At 37.8% G+C, this 25,856-nt stretch overlaps 1 protein-coding gene across 2 annotated transcripts in view; it reads left to right on the top strand.

The window, feature by feature from the left end:
* Nucleotides 1-25,856, top strand: part of pacrg (PARK2 co-regulated) — a 118,043-nt gene that overhangs the window by 43,004 nt on the left and 49,183 nt on the right. For both annotated transcript variants that reach the window (XM_051868909.1, XM_051868910.1), the window contains exon 3: nucleotides 22,186-22,357. In XM_051868909.1, the coding sequence (XP_051724869.1) occupies nucleotides 22,186-22,357 (172 nt within the window). The remainder of the gene's footprint in view (nucleotides 1-22,185; nucleotides 22,358-25,856) is intronic.

Here is a 25,856-nt window from a genome sequence, read left to right as displayed (position 1 = left end):
ATGATTTCTTCTGAAGGATCATATGACACTGATGACTGGAGTAATGATGCTGAAAATTCAGCTTTGACATCACTGGAATAAATAAAATTTTTATATTTATTAAAATAAACAATTATTTTAAATTGTAATAATATTTCACAATATTACTGTTTTTACTGTATTTTTGATTAAATAAATGCAGCCTTGGTGAGCATGAGCATAAGAGACTTCTTCCATTGTAATGTTTCCAAACTTTTGACAGGTACTGTTTATGGAGGATGCAGTAGGTAACTAGTTAGGCTATGACAGTGAATAAGAATCGAGAAAGTTTTTCTGGATCTTTCAGATCTTTTGCAGCAGAGAGAAAACGGTGTATAAAGGCCCCCACTGAGATTCTGATCTCTTTGACATATGCTGTTTTAGATTACAAACTGTATTATTGAATTTTTCTTGTGCTTAAAAACATATAAGGCAGTCTGAATCCATATCTACAGTACTGTCTCTGCTTTAAGGCAGTTTGTTTCTGTGCTTCATCAGCTATACTGGCAGAGATCTCAGGATCCAACATTCTGGCCAAAGGTGAGAGGTTTCTGCTGAGTTTGGTTTTCTGTTCTCTTTACATTCTCGGCCTCTCTCCCTTGGCTGGAGAGCTCAGACAGATCCTGCGTCCTGTGTAGATGTGTGGGTGTTTGGTCTCCAGTGGGGCCTGACAGCATCCCTGCCTGCTGTGTTATAACCCCGCGCTGAGGCCGACCCCCTGACGACATGGATCGATACAGCACAGCAATGAAGTGGCCCATCGATTAAGCCCATGACAGGGCATTTAAAGGTTTAATCTGGCTAACGAGGATAACCTTTCCCTCTGAGGCAGCAGCCTGCATGAGAGGAATGTACTTACGGAAATCAGGAAGCCTAGAGCTGGATTAGACGACCTTTAGTGCTTTCAGACATATTTCTGGATGAATACACCCAGGCAGGGACCAAAATTAACTTTTTGCAAAACCTCCCAATTTTGGACCCTGTATCCAGGTGGTTTATTAACCCTTCCAGCGATTCCCCCGGAATACAGACTGTTACTGTTATTGGTGTCTTTATTGCTGTTCTTATTGCTATTGTTTGTCTGTCTGTACGCTTCTGACAGTTTAACACAGCCTGGCGAGATAATCATTTCTGTGTTTCTCATGCACATGTCTGAGGGTAAGGAGTCAAGGCTCGACTTTGAAAACGCTTCATAAATATTCATATGTGACTGTGCAGTTCTTTTTGATGCTTTTTTACTGTAAACTGCGAACTCTGAGTCTGCTCATAAGCTGTGTTTGTTATTGCTGAGGACATTTTTAATTTCATGCTTTTGGTCTGCCAGCCCGGTTTCCTACTGAAAAGCTTTTTAACTAAACTAAACTTCACCCCTCTCCACACACCACCAGGGCTCCACAAATGGCTGTAATCTTTTCTGCCACTTTTAAGTCCTCAAACGACAGTTAGTACTAATGCAAACGAGCGTACTACTGTCGCTGGGTCTCGGAATGCAGTTAGGGGCATCACAAACGCACACGCACCACATTGACCATTGAACATAGATAGCTGTCTGGCCACTGAACGCTCTTTGAAAGATTGAGAGAGAAAGACAGAGCTTGGTGGAAATTATGCGATGATTATGCAAAGCTTTCATTATAGCATGATATGCAAGTCAAATTAGAGTTTTTGTGGCACTTCACTGTGCAAAACTCCTTGACATAGCGCTATTGTAGATGGTTAGCAAGGTGTTACTATGCAGTTGCTAAGGTGTTCTGTGTGATTTTTAGCTTTTGCTAAGAAGGTGCAAGGGTGTTTTAGGTGGTTTCTTATCGGCTTAATTCCCATATGCCTTGATATGCGTTGGGTTCCTCTTTCAAAGTAGATCTGGCAGATTTTTCGGACATTTATAATGTTATAAAATATTTATATTTCAAATAAATTCTGAACTTTCTATTCATCAAAGAAACCTGAAAAAATGTACCACAGTTTCCATAAAAATATTAAAGGGTTAGTTCACCCAAAAATGAGAATTCTGTAATTAATTACTCAGCCTCATGTCGTTCCACACCTGTGAGACTTTTATTCATCTTTGGAACGCAAATGAAGGTCTTTTTGATGAAATCTGAGAGCTTTTTGCCCCTCCATAGTAAAACTAATCCATATGAATTGAGTGGTTTAGTCCAAATTTTCTGAAGAGACTTGATTGCTTTTTATGATGTACAGATTTAATTGCTTTTACTCACATATAAACATTGATCAGCGAACATGAATAAAAGCTCAACCGAACTTGAATGGCGCGCGAGAACAAACCTCTTGCGGAAGCTCAAACGTGCTGCGTAACACACGAGAATGAACCTCATTGGTTACGCAGCACATTTGAGCTTCCGGAAGAGGTTTGTTATCGTGAAAGTTTGGACTAAACCCCTCAATTCATATGGATTAGTTTTCCGATCTCTTTATTAACTTTTTGAAGCGTCAAAGTTGCAATTACGTAGGCTGTCTATGGAGGGACAAAAAGCTCACAGATTTCATCAAAAAGATCTTTATTTGCGTTCCGACAATGAACAAAAGTCTTACGGGTTTGGAATGAGAGGGTGAGTAATTAATGACAGAACTTCCATTTTTGTGTGAACTAACCTTTTAAGGACTTATCATACGAAATGTTCCAAATCGAATCAGCACATTATTTCAGCACAAGATTTCTGAAGGATCATATGACTGGAGTAATGGCTGCTGAAAATTCAGCTTTTCTATCACAGGAGTAAATTACATTTTAAAATACATTTAAATAGAAAACAGTTATTTTACATAGTAATAATATTTCATTATATTACTCTTTTACTGCATTTTTGATTGAATAAATACAGCCTTGGTGTGAGAATAAGAGACTTCTTCAAAACATTTAAAAATCATACCGACCTCAAACTTTTGTAGTGAACATGTACTTGCTCTCATTGTGTTGTATGAAAGAAGAAACAGAACAGAACCGACTACATGTGCAAGATCAGTTTTACAAGTATGTGTGTGAGACAGAACGCAGTATAATGAAAACACAGGGCTGAATCTCAAGGGTACAAACCACTCTCTGTCCTCAAACAGCCTCTTAGAACATGACACGCCTCATATCTGCTGGAGGGGTGAAAGAGTCAAGCTCTCCTGTGAAATGAGGTGTGGGCATTCTCACACACACACACGCACACACACATACACATATCATCAGCAGCCGTAATAACTTTAAATGTGTATGACTCCCTGTGAGCAATATAGCAGTACCATTACAGGTCAGTACAAAGAGAAGACTCTGTATGTCTCAGAGAGAGAGAGAGAGGGTGTGCAAGAAAATGAAGATAAGGAAGCTGTAGGAGAGGCGTTTGGGGTACATTAAGGTTTCAGAGCCGGCATGTATGGCCTCAGGCTACCTGCTAATACTTTCATGTGAGAGCTGTACATGAGAGAAGATGAGCTTCACTTGGAGTGAGATGCAAACTTATGAGTCCTACCTCTTACTTCCCATATAAATACTGATTTTAAACTGCTGATTTGGGTCTTCTCTTCAGATGTTTTTTTTTTTTTTTGTGTGTCTGTCTGTGTGCTAAAACGCTATCTGCATTGTCCTTCCAACCACGGGCCTGAGAAATGCCTGCCACAACATACAGTAATTCCTAGCCAAAGGCCTTGAGAAGTGTGTCACTGCAAAAAGACTACAAGCTCCCAAGCCACAACAGTGGCTCCATTCCAAAAGGTAGTGAGTTGATGTAGTCAGCATTTTAAGGCTGTATATCGGCCTTTGTATCATTTGTGGAAAAGACAATCCCATAATGCATGATGGACAATGTGGGAGAAATGTTGGTTATAAATATGCTCATAATTCATTTAATAACCAGAAAGTGTCAATAAAAGTAGTTAAATATCATTATAATTGGACAGTTTTACCCAATTTATGCGTGCTATGAATTAAGCTAAAAAGAGTACAGTGTTTTTAGCTTAGCAACATCCTAACTTTAAACTCTGGATTTGATTGTGAGTTGAGATGGTATTTGTATGATACACAAGTTACTGCCCATGTAGTGCGCCCTAAATCCTCCATTTTAGTTGCTGTCTCTGTAGGCAGTACTGCGGATAGCAAGGCGGCTTCCAAAAATGAAATTTCTGTGAACATTTACTCAACCTCATTGTTCTTAACCTTATGTCTTTGGTTCTTATTTTTTAAACACGAAGATATTTTGAAAAATGTTTCAGTCACTGCGTTGGAAATCGCATACTGTATAGTAGGTATACATTTGGTTTGAAATTTATTCCGCAGCCGTTAAAATGTTATGTTCTGAATTTATGTAGTGCGAAATGTGGACATACTACATCCGCCATGTTGTCACTGTCATATTGACCTACTATGGCGTCAGTTGTGTCACTTCATCACCATTCACAGCTCCATCGAATGTCTTCCAGTTACTTTTCGCCTACTGTTTTTCAAATACTATGTATTCGGACATACCACTCTGTTGACATACTGTTTTTCGCATAATATAGAGTATGGAAGTATTCTGTTCCACAAAAGAAGGAAAGCCATACGTGTTTAGAATGAATGATAGTGAATAAATGAGGATACTCTTTTTGTTTTTTTTGGGTAAAGTATCCATTTAAGATTTCTGTGTACTTGTAGATAGCTTTATTTAAAACAATAGAAGTCTGCAGTATGTGTGTGCAGTTTGCGGTCACTGTTTTATGTACGTCCTATGCTCTGGATTGAACAGGCTTAGATTTATGAGGATACAAAAGCATTTAGATCGTAAAGTCTTCCCGTCAAGTTGTTTTTACGGCTCTGCTGCCGTCAGCTGTGTGGTTTTAGCTTGTTTATTGCTGATAGTGGACTAATCATATCCAAATGACCAAATCATCAAAGCTTGCCTGACCATGCAGCTTATCAAAACCACCATTTTATGGTTGAAGACGCAGGAATTGCTCCCTGTTGGGTGTTTTTTACGCGCCGGCATTTTAGCACGCGTGTGATGTAGGCAATGTTGCTTAGTTATTGCTCTTTCTTGGCAGTACAGCATGTGGCATCTCAAACTGTGCATTTATCCTTCACATTCTCCTGATTTGCATAAAGTTACTAATAATTTCACACATCCATAGCTGTTGTTTTATTCGTGTTGATGCCTTTGTCTCCCAGATGTCTCTCACGTTCTCTCGGCTTTCGCATTTGTTTGCACTTTTAAGTGATAATTTTTCCCCTACCAGCATTCTGGAAACAGATCTTTGATAATAATGAATCAAGGTTGTGGCAGCCATTAGTAAACTGACAGTGTGCGGAATGGTAGTCTTTTGCAGTCACAGCCATCTATGGATCACTGCAGCATACACACACATAGACACACATTGTGAGTGCAAGACAGCGATTTTATGAGGAATGATCTTCATGTCTTGTGCTGTAGAGATATTTGGATCCATCATGGCTCGTTCATGTGTGATCAGTGTCCCCTGTCCACATGTCAGAGAATGAACCGACAATGAAACCGAGGTAATAAATGAATGTATGGCATGTCTGACTTGTAATATAGATACTCTTTGTATGGGCCACAGTCTTCATTTGTTGAACTGAGCTGCTGATACATCAGAAATGTAAAGGCTTCTTCATAAGGATAAGTTAACAATAACTAAGTTTTAATAATCATTTTAATTGACCGTTCGCAAAGACCCGCCCCCTGTAGTTACTGTTGCTGCGTCTGACAAGCCATGCCATTCTTACACCACACATCATGTTCTCACGCAGTGAAAAATACATCGCGGAGCAAAGAGGACACTGACAACGCGTCGACAGACAAGACAGAGCAGGTTACTTTTGATATGAAACAAAGTATCAAATTTCAAATTTTGTCATTTTAAAGAAATTTAAACAATAAATACCGTTTTGTGGCTCTTTAATGTGTCGTGACAGATCGCTGTAATGCCTGAGTTCAAGCGGCTCGTGAACCGATCATCTCTTCCTATTAAATCATTTATAGCATCAAATAAACATAAATGAACATCATAAGGAATGTTATTTCAACCGCAGAAAGATGTTAGTACACACCATTTTTCAAGTTCAAGTCCACCGACGTTAATCTACTAACTCCCCTGAGTGCTTTGTCGTTATGATTGGTTAGATCGCCTGTCAATCAAACCCCCGTCGAAGGGTCAATTCAATGAGAATTACATCCACACCACAACTATAATGATACAGAGGAACGATATCATTGGAATTACTTTAAAAAAATCTGCCATTTTGTCCGACAAAGGAGTCAGGGGAATTAGCAGATTAACGTAGGTGGACTTGAACTTTAAAAATCAACGTCTTTCCGTGATTTGAAACAACATTCCTTGTTGAACCTTGATGTTCATTCATGTTTATTTGAACTAGTAGGAAGAGACGATCAGTTCACGAGCCGCTTGAACTGAGGTGCTACAGCGATATGTCATGACACATTAAAGAGCCACAAAATGGCATTTACTGTTTAAATTTCTTTAAAAATGACAAAATTTTAAATTTGAGACTTTGTTTCATATCAAAAGTAACCTGCTCTGTCTTGTCTGTCGACGCGCTGTCAATGTCCTTTTTGCTCCGCAATGTATTGTTCACTGCGTGAGAACATGTGTGGCAAGAGATTGGCATGGCTTGTCAGACATGGCAACAGTAACTAAAGGGGGCAGATCTTTGCGAACGGTCAATTATCTTTATACACTGTAAACCCAAATAAGTTGGGCTAACTCAAAAAAATTGAGGTAATCAGTTACATAGTTATGATGTTCCCAATTTTAAGTAAGCAGAACTATCAAATTTTGAGTTTGTAGTACTCATGCAGGTTAATTGCTCCTAACTTGAACTCTGTGAACTCAAAAGAAAAAGAAAGTTCTAAATACTTATAACAGTTAATTTAACTGAACTAATTTGTTCAATTTAAGTTTGTCCTACTCAAACCAATTAAGTATTTTGAGCATTAGGGTTTACAGTGTATAGTTAACGTTCTTGGTGTAAATATGCCTTAAGAGTCCTTGTTAAACTCTGTTCTAATCAATCAGATCTGCATTGTGCTTTTCCTTTTGAGAGGGGGTGTGTTTTAATATTTGAAGTTCAAGGGAGAGAGAGAGTGAGAGAGATTAAGTGAATGTGAATTATCTGAGTCTGTGTGTCTCTCAACAGTTTTCGGCAACAGCGTCTCTACTAATAGCGAAACTGTAAGTTTATCGACTCAAAGAACAGCAGCATTATTACCTTGATACTGCTAGTGAGAAATGTCATGTAGCTTTTAAGTTGTTAAACTATTTTACTGATAAAATTGTCAGAGCAACGCTGACAACACGTTTCTGTGTGAGTGTGTGTTCATACTGAATGTGTGTGCTTTTGAGTGAAAGAGAGAGCGGGAGAAAGATGTGCTTTCCGTACATAACAAAACGTAATATTATTGCAAAAAAACATGAAAATAATTTGTAGTTTTTATCTTATTGTTTACTATATTTGTTTGCTTGGTCAGTGTTGTTGTGTGTTTTGGTTCTTTTGCTATTGTAGGCTGTAAGGACCTTTGTTTGAAATTGTTTGGCGAAGTGATATGGAACTGCAATGCGGTCAAGACCTGCCTGGAACTACTTTAGTGGTGCATTTCCCTGAAAATAATTACACACCTTAGAACATTTGTCAACCAATCAGATTCAAGCATTCAACAGCCCTGTAGTATAATAATGATTTATCCATGCACATTTTTTTTTTTTTCAATGAATGTGCCCTCGCAATCTTCAATGAGATCATAATCATCGAAATATAGAGTTTTCAGCTCAGCTGATCAATATAAGTTCGTAAAAGTTGCTTTTGCTTTAAATGCATAAATATTCCTTACAGCCAAAACAACCTGTATCAAACTTGCATTTTAATAATTATTAAAGCAATTATATCATTATTTTGTAAGTGGGTGATTGTATTATACATTACTATTTTCTAGTCTTTCCCAATGTAAATATTGACTGGTCGCACATATGTTTCATATATCAAATGATGTTGGGTAGCTTTGTAGTAGCCTGTGAGTTATGAAGGAAAATGTAAAAATAAATAAATCAATAAAAATCCTCTGGTCTCTTTTACACATTGTATATATGACAGTACAGTATATAGACCTGATTCACATCCTATCACCTTAATTCTTTTTGTTTTGTTTTACATGTGCCATAAAATAACTGAGAAAAACATAGAAAGAGGGGAAATGTAACGGCATCAACAGATCCACAGACTGTGAAAAAAGGCACAATGTTGTTCTCCATGCTGTCATTTCAGTTTTTATATAGCATTATAAAAAGAATAGCTCTCATAATACAAAAATGTATGCCATGTATGCCATCATTTTCTGCAGAATTAGATATTCTTTGAATCATTCATACTGAGAAACCATTGTGCTTGTAGGATGTATTTGTTATAGCATATTAGATGATTTTTAGAAGATTTTTTGTTTGTTTGTGTCTGTATGTTCTGCAAGCAGCTGAGGTGTGACCTCAGTGCAAAACCTCAGAGAGCTCTTCTTACACATTAGCACAAACAAACATCTGTCAGAAAACTTCTCCTCTGATTATGATTTAATTAAAATCTTGCAAAAGAGCCTGGAGAGATTAGGAGGAGGGATAGAGACAGACAGACAAAAATGGAGAGTCTAATAAAGGGGTATTAAGAGCAGCTGAGTGTGCAAATTGAGCCCCGGGCACAGCAGTGGTCACCCGACTGCTGCCAGCCACCGTCTGGCCAATCTGGGGTGGTGGAGAGCAGGTCTCTCTGAGGCTCTTCCTGCAGCTGCACTCTCACTCATCTGCTCATTAAAACTGCTACACATAATTGAGGCCTATTTAAAGTGGTCAGACTAAAAGATTGGTCACACTGATAGCCATTTGCAGTTGTGAAGCAATCGGAAGTCATTCATTTACAGTGAGAGTGGCAGATGCAATGTGGCCGTGTAAACAAAGTTTAGAAAAATTGAACTATGTAGAGCACATGTGATCTGTCTCCTGTGAGATAAACCTTGTCCAGGATGGCATGTATTGCATTTTCAATGTACATACTATATCCATCCATCCATCCATCCATCCATCCAGTATTTTTTATGTGTGTATATATATATATATAATGTGGATAAAAATAAATGTATGAAATTATATTCTATTAGAGAAGTCAGTTTGATCTCTTTAATGTTTACAGATAAAAGTGAGCTGATTATATAAATAAATGGGGTTATTAATAAAACAGGCTTACAGTGCTCTAACGAGCTTGTTTTGTGTATAATTGGTCAGCATCATGCTCAGTTTAATTAGTCTCTGAGCTATCATTGACGGGAGCAGTTTGTGTTTGAAGCATTAGCATCACCAATAGCATCTGGGAGTGGAATGGGTGTAGCACGTACTGCTCCTTTTACTGGATGGTTTAGTCAAAATTACCAGTCAGTTTCCAAGTGTTTAAATTTTAAAGTCTCATAAAGTGGCCGACATGAAGGCCACACAGCATTTTGATTTAATAATGAATGAAGGCAATCAGATCAGCATGTGTAATGGGTTTGGCTAGAGTCTCCGGGCGCTCCTGGTCCGGGACTTATTAAGAACATCCTCACTGGGAGAGAACAGAACTGATAACTCAGTATACCTATTTGCCTCTAAGCGTTAAACCAGCCACTGAGGGAATCAAGTCTAGACCTCTTAACGCTCCTCATTGCTAATGCTCAGGCAAAAGCTATTTTTTGTTAAAGAGAGTGTTGCTAATGAACTCAGACCTAATCAGGAAGAAAGTAATAATTGCATTTACATTTATACATGGGGCAGTTGCTTGCTTTAGCAACCATGGCAACTAAAAGAGCATATATTTGTTTCAAATCCTAGATGGCAGACGAGGAGAGAAAAAAGTTGATTATTAATATTAATATTTAAAGTTGCCATGAAATCAAAATTGAAGTTTTTTGGCTTTTAGTATTAATACAGTCAAACCAAAATTTATTCAGACACCTTGAACATTTCATTCATTAACACAATTTATTCACTATAGTTTTTAAAAAAAATGTTAATAAAATATGACAAGATCTCAGAGTTAAACTGTGTCAGAAAAAATCATCTTAATTATGTCAGATAACACTTAAGCAAAACATGGTCAGGTCAAAGTGTCTGAATAATGTTTGGTTCCAAATTTTTATCAATTTTACTGGTAGTCCACTGTATGAAGAATTTTTGGGTTTAATATGTCACAGTTTACTTTATTTTGCTATCCTCACTTACATAAATGAACTATAGTGTCCTGCACCCACTAGTAAAAATATATCAAAAATGTCTGAATAATTTTTGGTTTGACTATATGTTAGCCTCAAGATTATCTTTAAGCTAGTGTGCTCCAAAACAATGACAAAATTCACATTTAGAAGATATAAGCATTCAAAACTTGCAGTCTTGTCACTTCCAACGGTTTTGATGACATTATCCTTCATTTGAGCTTCTCATCAGATTTTCTGACCAATCAAATGCTCTCTAGAATCTAAAGCGTCCCGCCCCCTACATTATAAATAGATGCTGAGGCTGCGGCTGAAATTGGTCACTTGTTCACACATTTACTATTTTCTAAATAGTGAATGGCACATAATGCACTATTTAGGGGCCAGGGAATGATTAAGACAATGTAAATATGCTTTCCATTGAGGCGAATGAAGTCTGGTTTCACGTTTGTGTCACGCGAGCCGCTGCAGCAGCGTGCACACAGTCTGCTCCGGTTCAGAGACACGATAGCACAGAGCGGATCGTATCCGTGAGTTGACTCAGAACACAAAACATATCGGACACATTTGAAATCTGCACAGAAAGCTATTTTAAAGCTATATGGAGGAGATTAGGAGTATAAACGGTTAGAGATTAGAAGGAAACTTAAGTTTTACAGAGTTCAACAGCTCTGGCCGAGCTGTGATATAAACAGTACGCTATTGGCTATTTCAAAAAAGGGTGGAGCTGTTCGATATGTCCCGCCCTGTCTTCCTGTTTCAGTGGAAGTTATGTCACACATTGAATAATGCTACACGTTCCAAGGCACTTCAGTGAGCCTTTAACTCAAAATTGAAAAATAGTTTGGCATGGTTATTTACTGGTACTCACTTTTAGCTTAGCATCATGCTAACATCAAACTATTATGAAATTAATAGTGTGTCGAGTCTCCTGTGCAGAACACTATTGTGTCACATTTAAATATGTAGAGCGTTCCAAATCGATCACATTCCAGTTAGTTATGATGGTTAAAATGCCGCATATGTAGGCAGCAAGTAAAATGGTTATTTTGTTTGAATGAGTTACATTAGCAGTTAGTTCACTATACAAGTCATGTTAAAAGGAGATATAGCTTCTGTGCTGGTGAAATCTCAGTGCTTTAAATCTTTTGGTAACCAAGTTTATGTCTCTTTAGTCTCTCTGTCTGTCTCTCTCATATCAAGACTCCTTAGAAGTGATCAGAGTGCTGTCAGTTGTACGGATGTGTGTGTCAGCAGACTGACAACTGTGATTACGTCTGATTATAATGACATATGGATGTGATGATGACATTTAGTCAGCACTTAATATTTTATGCACTCTTTCATGTCTTCCCATCTTTCTTTTTATTTCTTCTGTTTTATGACTATGCCACCTCAGCCAGGGATCAATGTCCCCCGTCTGCACCGGACACTGATTTAGAGCCTTTAAAACGAAATGACGTACCATGTTCAGCACGGAGCAGTGTTAAACTTAGAACTAGATGTTCAGAAAGTCTAGTTACTTGTCTTAAGGTGCGGTCACATTTACCGTTGTGAATTTTGACTGGCAAAATCCAGTAATTTCAGTAGGTATCTATGCGATTGGGAATTTTTGCGACGAGGATGAAAGATTTCCTCAGATTTGTCATGCGGAATCACTGCGCTGACCAAGAGAAAGCTACTGGGTTTTGAACTGACTTCTTTGTGAGCTGTGCTTCATATATCAACACACTATTGACAATAGACCTTTTTTCCTACAAAATTTCACTAATGTAACCACACTTTAATGTCAGCTAATGCAAGCATCTCTAATTATTGTCCAGGGATCACTTTTCTCTTTCACTCATTCTTTTTCACTCTGTTGATTGATTTCGGAGAAGTTACAACAATGAAATGAGATAAAGGTACGCTTTTAGTAAAGTGCTGTTATTGAATATCCCTACGTGCCGGGAATTACTAATAAACCGTGTAAACAAAACATTCATCATTTAAATAGCCTTCTCTATTATGCTAGGGTTTTTTATTATTTATTATTTGACAGAGTGCCAAGCGCATTTATAGAAACAAATATTGGATACGTGACTGGATCCGTCATCTAGTATGCTCTGTCACATGCTTCCAGAAAAGGCTTTACTGTGAATACTGTAAACATTTATGCATACAAAGAAGAAGAGAAAATTGCCTCCAATTCAATATGTTCTCCAATTATCATGTGTAATAGGCTGTGAAATCCTCATATCTACGCAGTCGGTTGGAAAGGCAACAGAAATGGCCTGAACACTTAGCCTAGATTCTCTGCCCTCAGCGTGCTAATGACAGACAGCCCTGTCTCCACCACACACAGAGAGAATATCAGCCATATTTCATTCAAAGGCCTCACAAGAATCCTCATATTTTCTCATTAACTCACTCCTTTTCCATTTCTGCCAATCTTTCCCTAAGCCCAAAAGTGATTAGCAAAGCCCAAAAGTGAATTCCACTTCCACCTCTCTCCGCACCCTCCTTATTCTCTTCATCTTCCTCCTGACTATAGATAGGATTGGCACTGTTCTGAGTTACTAGAAGAGAAAAAGTTTGGGTTTTGGTTTTTACCAATCATTGCTAACCATGTTTCAGTGAACAATTCAGCTTAGAGAAGCTCCACTTATGAAGACAGACACAAAGAGGTGACAGGAAATGATGGAGAAAGAGGAGGAACAGGGCTGAGAAATGTTGAGCCATATTCAAACTCACATGGCCCTTATGAGTACTAGTTCAAGAGCTGGATCCTGGCATAGGTAATATTGGCAGTTGCCTAGGGCAGAAGTGTTCTGCACACAGCTCTTCATGCACTTCACTTCCCTATAACTCATCCACAGCAGTTTCACGCTCTCCATTCTCCCTGCCCCTCTGGTTGAAAGTTGAGATTTTACTTGCTTTATTAAAAAGCATATTCCTAAGATTTGAACTCAAGACTTTTATTAGTAACACTTTTTATGTTTTTTATAAATTAGCGTAATTGTATTTAATTGTATTACTCCATTTTTGAAACTTGAATTCATATTTTTTGTATAAATTTTATTTTCAGTTAATTTAAGTTAATTTAATTTAGTGTTTTTGTTTTGTTTTGGGTGTACAGTACATAGGTAATTGTTTCTTCCAGGTGGGGGATACACATTAAAAAATTATTAATCATAGTTGTAAATAATACAAAAATTACTGGAGTATGTTTTACAAAAAATACCATTTCAGTATTTCTACTTCAAAATTTCACTTTAATGCATTGTTACTTGCTGATTATTTGTGAAATTTACCAGCAATTTCTTAGTGAAAATAGTTTCTTTATGGCAATTTTTATCAGCGTACCTAATGTCTGATTTTAGGACACAATGTGAGTTAAGACCTTTGCTGACCATTTTAATATGTTGGAGCATATCTACTACTAACCACTAGACCACATAGCTCAGTCAATATTTACATGGGTTTAATATATATTTCTCCCTCTGTGTGTGCGTGATCTTCCCCTGCTGAATGTATTTAGTGCCTGAAGAAATGAGAGGAGAAAAGAGACTCTTAGAAACAGAATGAGAAATAAGAACGTCTATGTATTGTGTGTGTGTGTGTGTGTGTGTGTTGTAGAGTTGTGTTGGCTCAAGCTGTTTTTCGCCCGCAGCTTTTTCAGTAAACCCGTCAGAGACAAACTCGTCTCCGTCTGCTGGCCACTCACTGAGTTTCCTGACAATACCTGTCAGCTCTCTCCCACCTCTCACAGCCTCATGGCTGCAACTCCAGCCTGTCTGCTCTGGAGCGCTGCCGTTACAAACCGTCACCATCCTAGAGCTCTTCAGCACTGCTGGCATTAGAGCTGATGTGTGCCGATGGTCTCTCTTGACATTAGCTTAAGTGCATGAAGATGTGTTTTTGTTTGGTGATGGAAATCTGGGGGTGAGTCACACAGTATTACAGTTATCCAGGCCAACTGTACGATACGCACATTATCACAGGCTTTGGATTCCTTTACCTTAGGTGACTGGAGAAACAGAAAGGCTTGCCTCTTCTATTTACGATTTTCTTGTTCATTTATGTGCTAGTGCTTTATTGTCCTGCTAATGTTTGCTCAGAGCAGATATCTTCACTAGTAAGGTAGAGAAACTTTTTGTTATATGTGACCCTGGACCACAAATCCAGTCATAAGTCGCACAGGTATATTTGTAGCAATAGCCAACAATACATTGTAAAGATCATGTTCCATGAAGATATTTTGTAAATTTCCTACTGTAAATATATCAAAAATGTATTTTTGTCAGTAATATGTGCTGCTAAGGATTTCATTTGGACAACTTTAAAGGCAATTTTCTTAATATTTTATTTATTTATTTATTTTTTTGCACCCCCAGATTCCAGATTTTCAAATAGTTGTATCTCGGCCAAATATTGACCTATCCTAACAAACCATACATCAATGCTTATTTATTCAGCTTTCAGATGATGTATAAATCTCAATTTCAAAAAATTGACTCTTATGACTGGTTTTGTGGTCCAGGGTCATGTATTAATTATATTAATTAATTAATTAATTAATTACAGTAACGGTTTTTAGCCTTACATTATTCAAACCGGAGTCGGACACTGATGGAAAGAACTTACGACTTTTAGAATGTAAAATTATGTGCAATACGCACAATCCCATGCCGAAATTCAAGCACTGTAACACCAACAATATTCATCCGTAGCAAATGAAACGAGTGAGTGGGGAGGCGGGTTGTTGTGTGTCAACTCACTGTCGAAGAGAAGAGAGAGAAAGCGCAGCTGGTATCGTGTATCTATTCTGCAGAAAATGAGTATTGGTAGCGTTTCAGATATTTCAGTATCGATATGTATCGAAAAAAAACTATATTTTTGACAACACTACATTGCACTTAGTTTATTATTTCAGATGCTGTTTCAAAAGACTACTGAAAAATGCATATATGATATATAAAATTTAACCTGCCAAAGTGGCTAGTAGGATTAACTACATTACACACCACTGCTAAAATCCACCCACATTTGGCTAGTGGTAATGTCAAGCCCTGTACATGATATTTATAGCATATATAAACAGCACTGGTGTGAGGAATACGTACATAGGCCACATCTTGACTGACTGAGGGGCCGTTTACATATCACATTTAAAAACGCTTGGAAAGCGCAGCCGCACCGCTTTCTCCTTCTTTCCAAAGCGCTTGCGCTCCCGTGGCGTCTGTTGTTGCTATGCAACCATGAACTGCACACTCCACAAGAAGTAGGAAGTTTCAGCAAAGGATAAATGGTCCCACTTTATATTAAGTGGCCTTAACTGCTATGTACTTACATCAAAAAATAAGTACAATGTACTTATTGGGTTCATATTGAATTGAAAAACACTTTTGCTGCTATTGAGGTGGGATACGGGTAAGGTTAGGGAAAGCTTTTGTGGTATGGGTAGGTTTAAGGGTAGGGGTAAGGTGTAAGGGATGGGTCAACAGTGTAATTATAAATGTAATTACAGAAATTAATTACAGATGTAATTACATGCAGGTGTTTTTAAAATATAAGTACAATGTAAAAACATGTATGTATTGTACACAATAAGTGCATTGTATCAAATGATTAATTTAAATGTAAGTACATAGTAGTTAATGCCACTTAATATAAAGTGGGACCGGATAAATTGATTTCTAGCCCTTGCATTAGCTTTACTACTAGATATATTTATGGAGATGAGATATAAAAACCACCCTGTACAGCTATGTTCAGCTGAGATTTCGATGTTTTGTTACGGAAAGGCCGAAGCTGATCGGTTGGTTCTTGTCACATGACCTGCGGTGCGCTTGCGGCATTCTGAAAAGTCGAGAATTTTTAGAAAACGCACCGCATGCTCGTCGCGACCGCATCGCTTCCATCATGAGAGCGGCTACATTTGAAATAACTGACTTGCACGTGGAAAAGACGCGAACGGCCCCTGACACAGCCTTTTTTCTTTTTAGAGCTGCTTTACCGCAAAATTAGTCTCATATTTGAGGAAGTTTGCATCATTGGTTCTGTTACTTTGCTGTTTATTCCTGTGAAGCTGCTTTAAAACGATCTGTATTGTATAAAGCGCTATAGAAATAAAGGTGACTTGACAGCCCTTCCAGTGTCACATGTGCTCCTGCATGTCAGCTGGTGATTTCATCACAACCATCTCAGAAAAACAGAATGATTTCCTTTTAGAATGAGCCTCTAAATGTATACTCCCCCTCCTCACATGCTCGAAAAAAACACTCCTCTATCTTACAGCCACAGTCTGGGAAAGAGAAAATGTCAAGTTATTTTCCTCTCTCTGAAATGCAATGACATATTTCACTTGCACAGGTCACACTCTCATAGCCAGGACATTGCTTTCAGCGCTTACCTCCTCTCACACATGGAGGGCAAATTTCAAACTGTCATAATGTGTGTCAGGCTGGCTGTCCAACTTGAAATTTCTGTAGTATTTGTTAAGAACATGTCTGTATTGCATTTAATACAATCTCACTCTTCCCCTGTGGTACAGGGTACTCAGAAAGTGTCCTTGATTTCCTCCTGTCTACAGTGAGTGCTTCTTCCTGTTCATGTGATAGTATAAAATCAAGAGGTCTTCAATGGTCATTCATCTTCATGATAGTCACCACGGGTTGGCCATTTTCCCCTACAGGTGTCTTTGTGCTTGGCACGCTGGGAGAAATGTGCTGCTGGCGCTCACATCAAGCCTTATGTCTCACCTCAATGCCAGAGCGTATCTGGACCGCCGACAGTTAGTTTCAGCTCTGCCTCATCCGTTCCACTGCAGCTATACAAGCTCAAACCGCACCTGCCTGTCTTTCTGCCCAATCTGTCAGGCATTAAGAGCTTTCAACAGCCCTGCTCATGGGCAGATACAGTTTTAATGGCTTCCAAAAGGATCATAATTGCAACCATTCAACAGAAACTCTTTCAGTGAGACCAGCACTTTACATGTTTCACTGACTCCCATATTTGACTTTTTTTCCCTGCACCTGTAGTTTCAGTGCTCACTTATTTGCCACTGAAATCTTTGCTGTCGTCATAGCGACTGCTATGAGATGACCCTGGCCTCTATCTGACTGACCCATTATGATCAGACTCACTCTCTTCAAATCCCACTTGACATTTTACTCATGTCTTTTAAACAGACAGCAAATTAAATAATGTGTAAATAGTAAAGAATGGGTCAGAAATAAATCTTACGTTGCGTTTGAAACGCACAATGGTGTCTCTTCTGAGGCATTCTGCCGTTCAGTATCATTCTGTGGTTTATGTATGTCACAGACGCAGCATGTACGCTTATGACAAGTCTCATATTTCTTTGTTTTTGCACTGGTGACAAATCATTTGTCTTCCCTTTAACATCTCCGGCAGCCCTAAATCAATATTTTGCACAAATAGTTTGACAGACGTGAGAGCTATCAAAATTCTTCTAAAGGATAAGCGCTCAAACACCAGGAGCGAGCAAATTCAGAATTTTAGAATTGGCTCTCTTTTATATCACAAATGGGAATATGAATTCAGTTCACCACACCCCACAGGATATTGGAATGCAAAATGAATGATAGCAAGTGGAATTTGTTGGATTAGTGAACACAGGCTGTGTGAATTCTGTAATTTTTTTGGTGAAATGAAAACACACTGCTATTGTGTGTGTTGTGAAACAGGCCTGAAGGTTATTAGGGATGCAGGCACAGAATATGATGGCCTTCAGTGCATTATTCCTTTTATAAAATGGTTAGACATATTACATAATAAGAAAACATACAATATTTTATTAAAACGTTATTTTATTAGGCAAATTTATTTAGTTTGTTCTGCTGGAAGATATAGTCCCTGACATAACACAAAGAGGCTGTGTGAGGGAGATTCTATTTTTATAACTTTATGCATTACTTTTTCAAATTATACGGACATATTTAATTAAAAGATGATAAAATAAAACAATTAAAATTAAGGTACAACTTTTGCAATTTTGGCTTGGTACATACACTACCATTTGATTTTATTTTATTTTTTTTTTAAATAAAGAAATTAATATTTTAATAACAAAAAATGTTTCTTATCTCCAAATCACCATATTAAAATGATTTCTGAAGGATCATGTGACACTGAAGTCTGGAGAAATGGCTGCTGAAAATTCAGCTGCCATCACAAGAATAAATTACATTTTAAAATATATTAAAATATAAAACACTTATTTTAAATTGTAATAATATTTCACAATAATACTGTTTTACTGTATAGTAAGTGCAGCCTTAGTAAGCATTAGAGACCATGCCCAAAGTTTTGAATGGTAATGGTGGTAAAATAAAATGATTTAAATTAAGGTACAACTTTGGCTTAATATTTTCGTGGCGTAATATTTTACACATACTCTGCTGTCTGTATGAGTTTCAAGTGACACTACTGGACACATAAAATGTATTCTAGTAGGGCTGTATGTCGGTCTTTCTCTGCAGGGGTGTGAGTTGGGTAAAGGTGGCTCGGCACACTGGGCTATAATGAGTATATGTGTTGGCACTGAATTCACGATAACTAATAATAATATCCCTTCAGGACCCACACCAGGTGTATGTGCATCCATGTTCAACACGACCTTATAAACTTAATTGGAGATCTGCTCAAACAGATTTTTCTATCATGGCAGGGACTTTTATTAATGACTGCTATTGTCTTCATACTGAGTTAATTATATGCCCTAAACTTAAACCTAATCCTCAAAGTAACCCTACTGAATGTTCAGATTTTCTTTGTTTTTGTTGCCAGTCCCAGGGCTTGACATTAACTTTTTTGCTTACCAGCCACTGTGGCTAGTGGTTTTCCAAAGTGCAACATTATTACATTGCTCAACGAGACAGCGACATCATTTCTCCGCCCCCTCTCCCCGGCTTTGTTCGGAGGTATCGAAATTTCAAGACACTTTCAATACTCGATAGTATCGAGGCAATTCGGTAGGTACCTAAAAAGTATCGAATTCGATACCCAGCCCTACTTAAAACATAACTGACTGTGTTTACATGAATATTTGCCAAGACTAACATTTTGACATTATTTTGTGTGTTTGACTGTTTAAGTGCAATAAGCAGCAAAAAAGAACTCAGTTTAGTACTGAGAGGTGGCTTTATGTCTGCGCACTTTGGGTGTGAGCACAAAATCTGCGGGAATGAGTAAAATTATGCACAATTCGCACAATCCCACGTTCGAAATTCAAGCACTGTAACACCAACAATATTCATTTGGAACAAATGAAACTAGTGAATGAGGGGAGGTGGGTTTGTGTGTTAACTCACTGTCGGAGAGATGAGAGAGCGAGAAAGCGCAGCTGGTATCGTGTATCTATTCTGTGGAAAATGAGTATTGGAAGCATTTCAGATATTTCAGTATCGATATGTATAGAAAAAATCAATATTTTTGACAACACTAAGAGACTACAATTTAAAAATGTATATTATATATAAAATTCAAATGGCCGAAGTGGCTAGCAGGAGTGACTGCGTTACACGCCACTGCTGAAATCCACCCACAGATATTTCAGTATCAATATGTATCAAAAAATCGATATTTTTGACACCACTACATTGCACTTAGTTTATTTTTTCAGATGCTGTTTTAAAAGACTACAATTGAAAAATGTATATTATATATAAAATTCAACCCGCCAAAGTGGCTGGTAGGAGTGACTGTGTTACACGCCATTGCTGAAATCCACTTGCATTTGGCGGGTGTTAACGTCAAGCCCTGCTGGTCCCCACAATGCTAGTGTTTTAATATCCATGTTGGGATATCCACCCACACATTCACTCACAGTGTTCCAGTGATTAATGCTACTGGCAGAGATTGTGTCCCACAGACATCACCCCAGTGATGCGAGACATCTGTCTGTGGTTAGCTGCATGTGTCTCCTCTTGCTCTTCATGTTCTGAATACCCACTATGCCTCTCTCTCTCTCTCTCTCTCTCTCTCTCTCTCTCTCTCTGTGTGTGTGTGTGTGTGTGTGTGTGTGTGTGTGTGTGTGTGTGTGTTTGTGTTTGTGTGAGTATCATCTCTCTACCAGCGAACTGCACATATTTGCTTTTGTACTTGAGTTTTGCTGTATGACTCACCAAGATGATCTTGACCAAGTCAGAAAAGGTCAAGGTTAGCCAGTAAATTGGCTCTAAGCAATCAGCCCTCTTGCTAAGCTTATGATGCTCTCTCTTTCTTCCTCTTTCTCTCTCTCTCTCTCTCTCTCTCTCTGTGTTTTGTGTGTGCTTTCATGTCTGAGGAGGGGTTTGATGAGGTCTGGGCACTTTCAAGCTCACAGCTCCAGGTATCAGTGACACTACGACTACAAAGAACAGTTGTAAAGGAGTCATATGACACACACGCACCGACTACCCCATTATAAAATCAACCAATAGAAGAAGAAGGAGGAAAAACAACAGCCCCTTAATGCATTGAAAAAAATATGTTTTCCTGGCTCAAAACACAAATTTTTTTTTACATTTTAAAGATAAATTCATTAATCTGGTGCACTTTGAGTGTTCAAAATAAAGAGCTCCAACCCATGTTCATTGTGCAAATTAAACAAAGAAAAAAGTCTGTGCATTGACTTGTACCTGAATCCACTGTTAAAAATAAATCATCCACCCGCCAACCACCCGATGATATTCTTTTATTTATATATCTGCACCTGATCATCACATTACAATTCTTCGCACTTTTGTTGCGTCTTGCCGTGAAATGAGAGTTCCGTGTCTTTATTAAAATCAACACATTAATAATTTATCTCTCATCCACCTGCAATTAATTGGAATGTTATTTTTTATTACTTGGCCCGCCCGACCCGCGGATTATCCGCAGTATCTGCGGATAAAACCGCGATCCACGATCCGCGCATCATCGAACGGTTCGAGAATGCACACAGGCCGGGAACCCGCAACAGAACCGTGTCGGTGGAAAAGGGGTATCTGAGCATGTGACTGCCTGTCTGAGTTTTGTCTACAGCCGGAGGCGGCACGAAATTTGACGGTGGCGGCCACCTCGTTATTCTCTATGCAGGAAAAACCTTGGTTCTTAATATATATTTTTCCCCAATAAAATATTTAAATAATTTTCAAATGTATTGTAAGATATTAAGAATTTGTTTAAAAAATGTAATACAAAATAGTTTAGAAAATATACCTTAAATAGATTTCTTTTTACCCTTTTTGCAATTTTTTTTAAACATAAAACATAAATCTAACACATTTAGTGAATTTTCTGCTTAATAAAGAAAAGATAATATGCCAATAGAGTATGGAATATTTATAAGCTGCAGTATGAGCCGCAATATTTTATATATATAATATAATATATATGCATCTTTAATATATACTTCTCTAATATAATACATAAAGATACATTTTTTTTAGGAGTTTTCAGGTATTTTACTAGAAATAAAACTACTGATTTAAAATTTAGTTTGAGTGTGAACACAACATCATGAAACCTACTGACTGAGACTTGTGACAGAAAGAAGAAAAGATTGAAAAAGACAGCAGTGTGTGTGACTGTATGTCAAATACTCAAGGACAGGAAACAAGCTTTGTCTATTCACGTGTGTTTCCATGCTCATACCCAAAGGAGAACAGGTGTGAACGTGTGATCCAACAGGAAGTCACATGTTTGAGTGTTCTAAAGCCCCTGAACAGCTGTCCCCCCAGTCTCCCCTCCAGAATGTGTGCTGGTATGTTTGGGGGCACTAAAACGGGGGCTGGTCTTTATGTGGCTTGAAGCATGTGAGTATTTGTTGAGGCTAAAATAAGGACAGACGCAAAAAGGGGTTATTTAAAAACACACAAACCCTTTGGCCTTCCATGGTTAACAGACGCACTTAGAATAACGCATACCCTGTGTGCGTGTGTGTGTGTTTTTTAAACAGGTGGAGATTGAAAAACTGGACTACCATCACTACCTCCCCCTGTTCTTTGATGGTCTGTGCGAGACAGTTCACCCCTATGAGTTCTTCGCTCGACAGGGCATCCACGACATGCTGGAGCATGGTGGCAGCAAGGTCCTGCCTGTTATTCCACAGCTCATCATACCCATCAAGAGTGAGTGGCATTAAGATGAGTCCTGCTACCTTCAGCTCTTACTTTATAAAGTACTAATTCCTGTCCAAAGTCACTAATTCTTTTTTTGTAAGTCACAAAATCATTCAGTGATGGTCAATCTGTCCCTGTTACATAGTATGCACTTCATCTGCATAGGGTACATGAAACCAACCAGCTTGGAGGAAGAATATAAGAAGCATTCCAAAGCAAGATATATATATATATATATATATATATATATATATATATATATATATATATAATATATATATATATATATAATATATATATATATATATATACAGTGGGTACGTAAAGTATTCAGACCCCCTTAAATTTTTCACTCTTTGTTATATTGCAGCCATTTGCTAAAATCATTTAAGTTCATTTTTTTTCCTCATTAATGTACACACAGCACCCCATATTGACAGAAAAACACAGAATTGTTGACATTTTTGCAGATTTATTAAAAAAGAAAAACTGAAATATCACATGGTCCTAAGTATTCAGACCCTTTGCTGTGACACTCATATATTTAACTCAGGTGCTGTCCATTTCTTCTGATCATCCTTGAGATGGTTCTACACCTTCATTTGAGTCCAGCTGTGTTTGATTATACTGATTGGACTTGATTAGGAAAGCCACACACCTGTCTATATAAGACCTTACAGCTCACAGTGCATGTCAGAGCAAATGAGAATCATGAGGTCAAAGGAACTGCCTTAAGAGCTCAGAGACAGAATTGTGGCAAGGCACAGATCTGGCCAAGGTTACAAAAAAATTTCTGCTGTACTTAAGGTTCCTAAGAGCACAGTGGCCTCCATAATCCTTAAATGGAAGACGTTTGGGACGACCAGAACCTTCCTAGAGCTGGCCGTCCGGCCAAACTGAGCTATCAGGGGAGAAGAGCCTTGGTGAGAGAGGTAAAGAAGAACCCAAAGATCACTGTGGCTGAGCTCCAGAGATGCAGTCGGGAGATGGGAGAAAGTTGTAGAAAGTCAACCATCACTGCAGCCCTCCACCAGTCGGGGCTTTATGGCAGAGTGGCCCGACGGAAGCCTCTCCTCAGTGCAAGACACATGAAAGCCCGCATGGAGTTAGCTAAAGATGGTGAGAAATAAGATTCTCTGGTCTGATGAGACCAAGATAGAACTTTTTGGCCTTAATTCTAAGCGGTATGTGTGGAGAAAACCAGGCACTGCTCATCACCTGTCCAATACAGTCCCAACAGTGAAGCATGGTGGTGGCAGCATCATGCTGTGGGGGTGTTTTTCAGCTGCAGGGACAGGACGACTGGTTGCAATCGAGGGAAAGATGAATGCGGCCAAGTACAGGGATATCCTGGACGAAAACCTTCTCCAGAGTGCTCAGGACCTCAGACTGGGCCGAAGGTTTACCTTCCAACAAGACAATGACCCTAAGCACACAGCTAACATAACGAAGGAGTGGCTTCACAACTCCGTGACTTTAATAAATCTGCAAAAATGTCAACAATTCTGTGTATTTCTGTCAATATGGGGTGCTGTGTGTACATTAATGAGGAAAAAAAATGAACTTAAATTATTTTAGCAAATGGCTGCAATATAACAAAGGATTCAACAATTTAAAGAAGATTAAACAATTTAAAGAAGAATCCAGTGTGATGAGAGCAATATTGGCCATTAATGCTTTATTGTTAGCCAGGAGTTGTTGCGAAGCTGTTTAAATTATAGAATAACTTACTATTAATTCTTTATTTAAAAAAAAAACAAATGTTTTTGCAACAATGCAAAAAGACCCCTTAAGCTAAAGTAACACAGAATTTTAAAGCATTTGTCAATGTTTTTTTTAACAATGTCAATTTTTTTGGTTAATTTTTGCTTGTCTTCCTGTTCATAAATGGTATTACTTAATAAATGGTATTATTATATAATGCATTTAAGAGCACAACTAGCCCTATTTGCCTTTTAAGTTATCTGTACTTAAACGTTTAAGTTAATTCAATGAAAAGACCACATTAGGTCAACTCAATTAAATTGAGTTGTCAATTTCCCCATCTTGAACTGAGAGAATCACTTTCCTTAAATCATTTGAGTAGTCTCAACTTATTAGGGTTTACAGTGTATTGTCAGCACAACAAAATAAGACAAAACAACACAGTACACTAACAAAATAATCTTTTCTTTGCATGAGACTATGAATAACTTTGGGGACACTAGAAAATCATGAATAGAAAAAGGAATGTATTAAGCTAATTTCCAATAAAAAAGAGAGAAAGAGAGAGAGAGATAGAGAAGAGAAAAAAACACTGACCTTACACATACAGCAAAGGTTACATTGAAGAGAGTGAAAACCAGAAGGTCGGTGTTCTGCACTAGTCCAATCAAAGCCCAGAATCAAGAATAAATGAGCTCCTGTGGGATGATTAAATAAAACAATCCTCCTTCTGCTTGATTGCAGTTTGAGCAAAACAGACAGATAGACAGACAGACAGACATACAGACAGATAGATAGATAGATAGACTTCTTCCCTCTCTCACAGGAACGACTGCAGATACGTTTGTATCAGGAGTTAAACTAACGCAATTACTGAAGTGTCTAAATGTCATGCTCCTGTGGTATTTAGAGAAGGAAAAGGTATATGAGGTCGTTCATTTTTAGAGCCTAATATGAGGATGGAATTAATGGTTCCTTTATTTAGAGAGATTTAGAAACAGATCTTCACTCCTCCAGACGCGTCACACACCATGAATTATTGAACACTCCTTCGGTGCAAATGTCACACGGCAGGAAAACAGTTTGCCGTGTTTGTTTGGTAATTAGAATTTCATAGTGTGCTGTTCAGATATAGGAGAGCAGGAAGTAAATGGAAATGATTGTTAAAGTACAGCACACAGCTGCCACTCAAAATAAATGTCTTTCTTCTGTGAAACAAAAGTATTTTTTTAAAGAATGTTGGTAAGTAAATAGTTTTGGTGCCCATTTCATTCAATGGAAAAAAAAAAACCTGAGACATGTTTTCAGAATATCTTCTTTTATGTTCCACAGAAGAAAGAAATTCACACAGGCTTGATATGATGTGAAGGTGTGCAAATGAATTCATGCTTGGGTGAAGTGTCCATTTTAACAGTTGTTTTTTTTCTTTTATATGAAAGTACCTTTCTAAAAACCTTGTTCATCACGTCTAATGATCTAGAACAAATTCAAAACATAACCGAAAATAGATTTAATAACTACAAAAGCTTATTTCTCTGTAGAAATCAAATCATACATTGAAAAATGGATATTTATGAATTAAAGGGGTCATTAACTGCATTTTTCTTTTATTTTATAATGTTCTCTCTGGTCCACTTATTATGTTATCAAGATTTTTACATCTAAAAACATCCTAATTGAGATGTAATAGGCTATTTTCTATCCTGTTTTTGACCCTCTGTTTGAAACACACTGCTTTTGATGGGTGTTTTGCATTCAAGACTTGAAAGTAAATGCCCACTGCTATGATTGGGTAACTGTTTTG

This window comes from Ctenopharyngodon idella, chromosome 17 (assembly GCF_019924925.1).
Source record: "Ctenopharyngodon idella isolate HZGC_01 chromosome 17, HZGC01, whole genome shotgun sequence".
NCBI lineage: Eukaryota > Metazoa > Chordata > Actinopteri > Cypriniformes > Xenocyprididae > Ctenopharyngodon > Ctenopharyngodon idella.
Note: the sequence above shows the minus strand (reverse complement) of the source record. Positions and strands in the feature narration are given on the sequence as shown.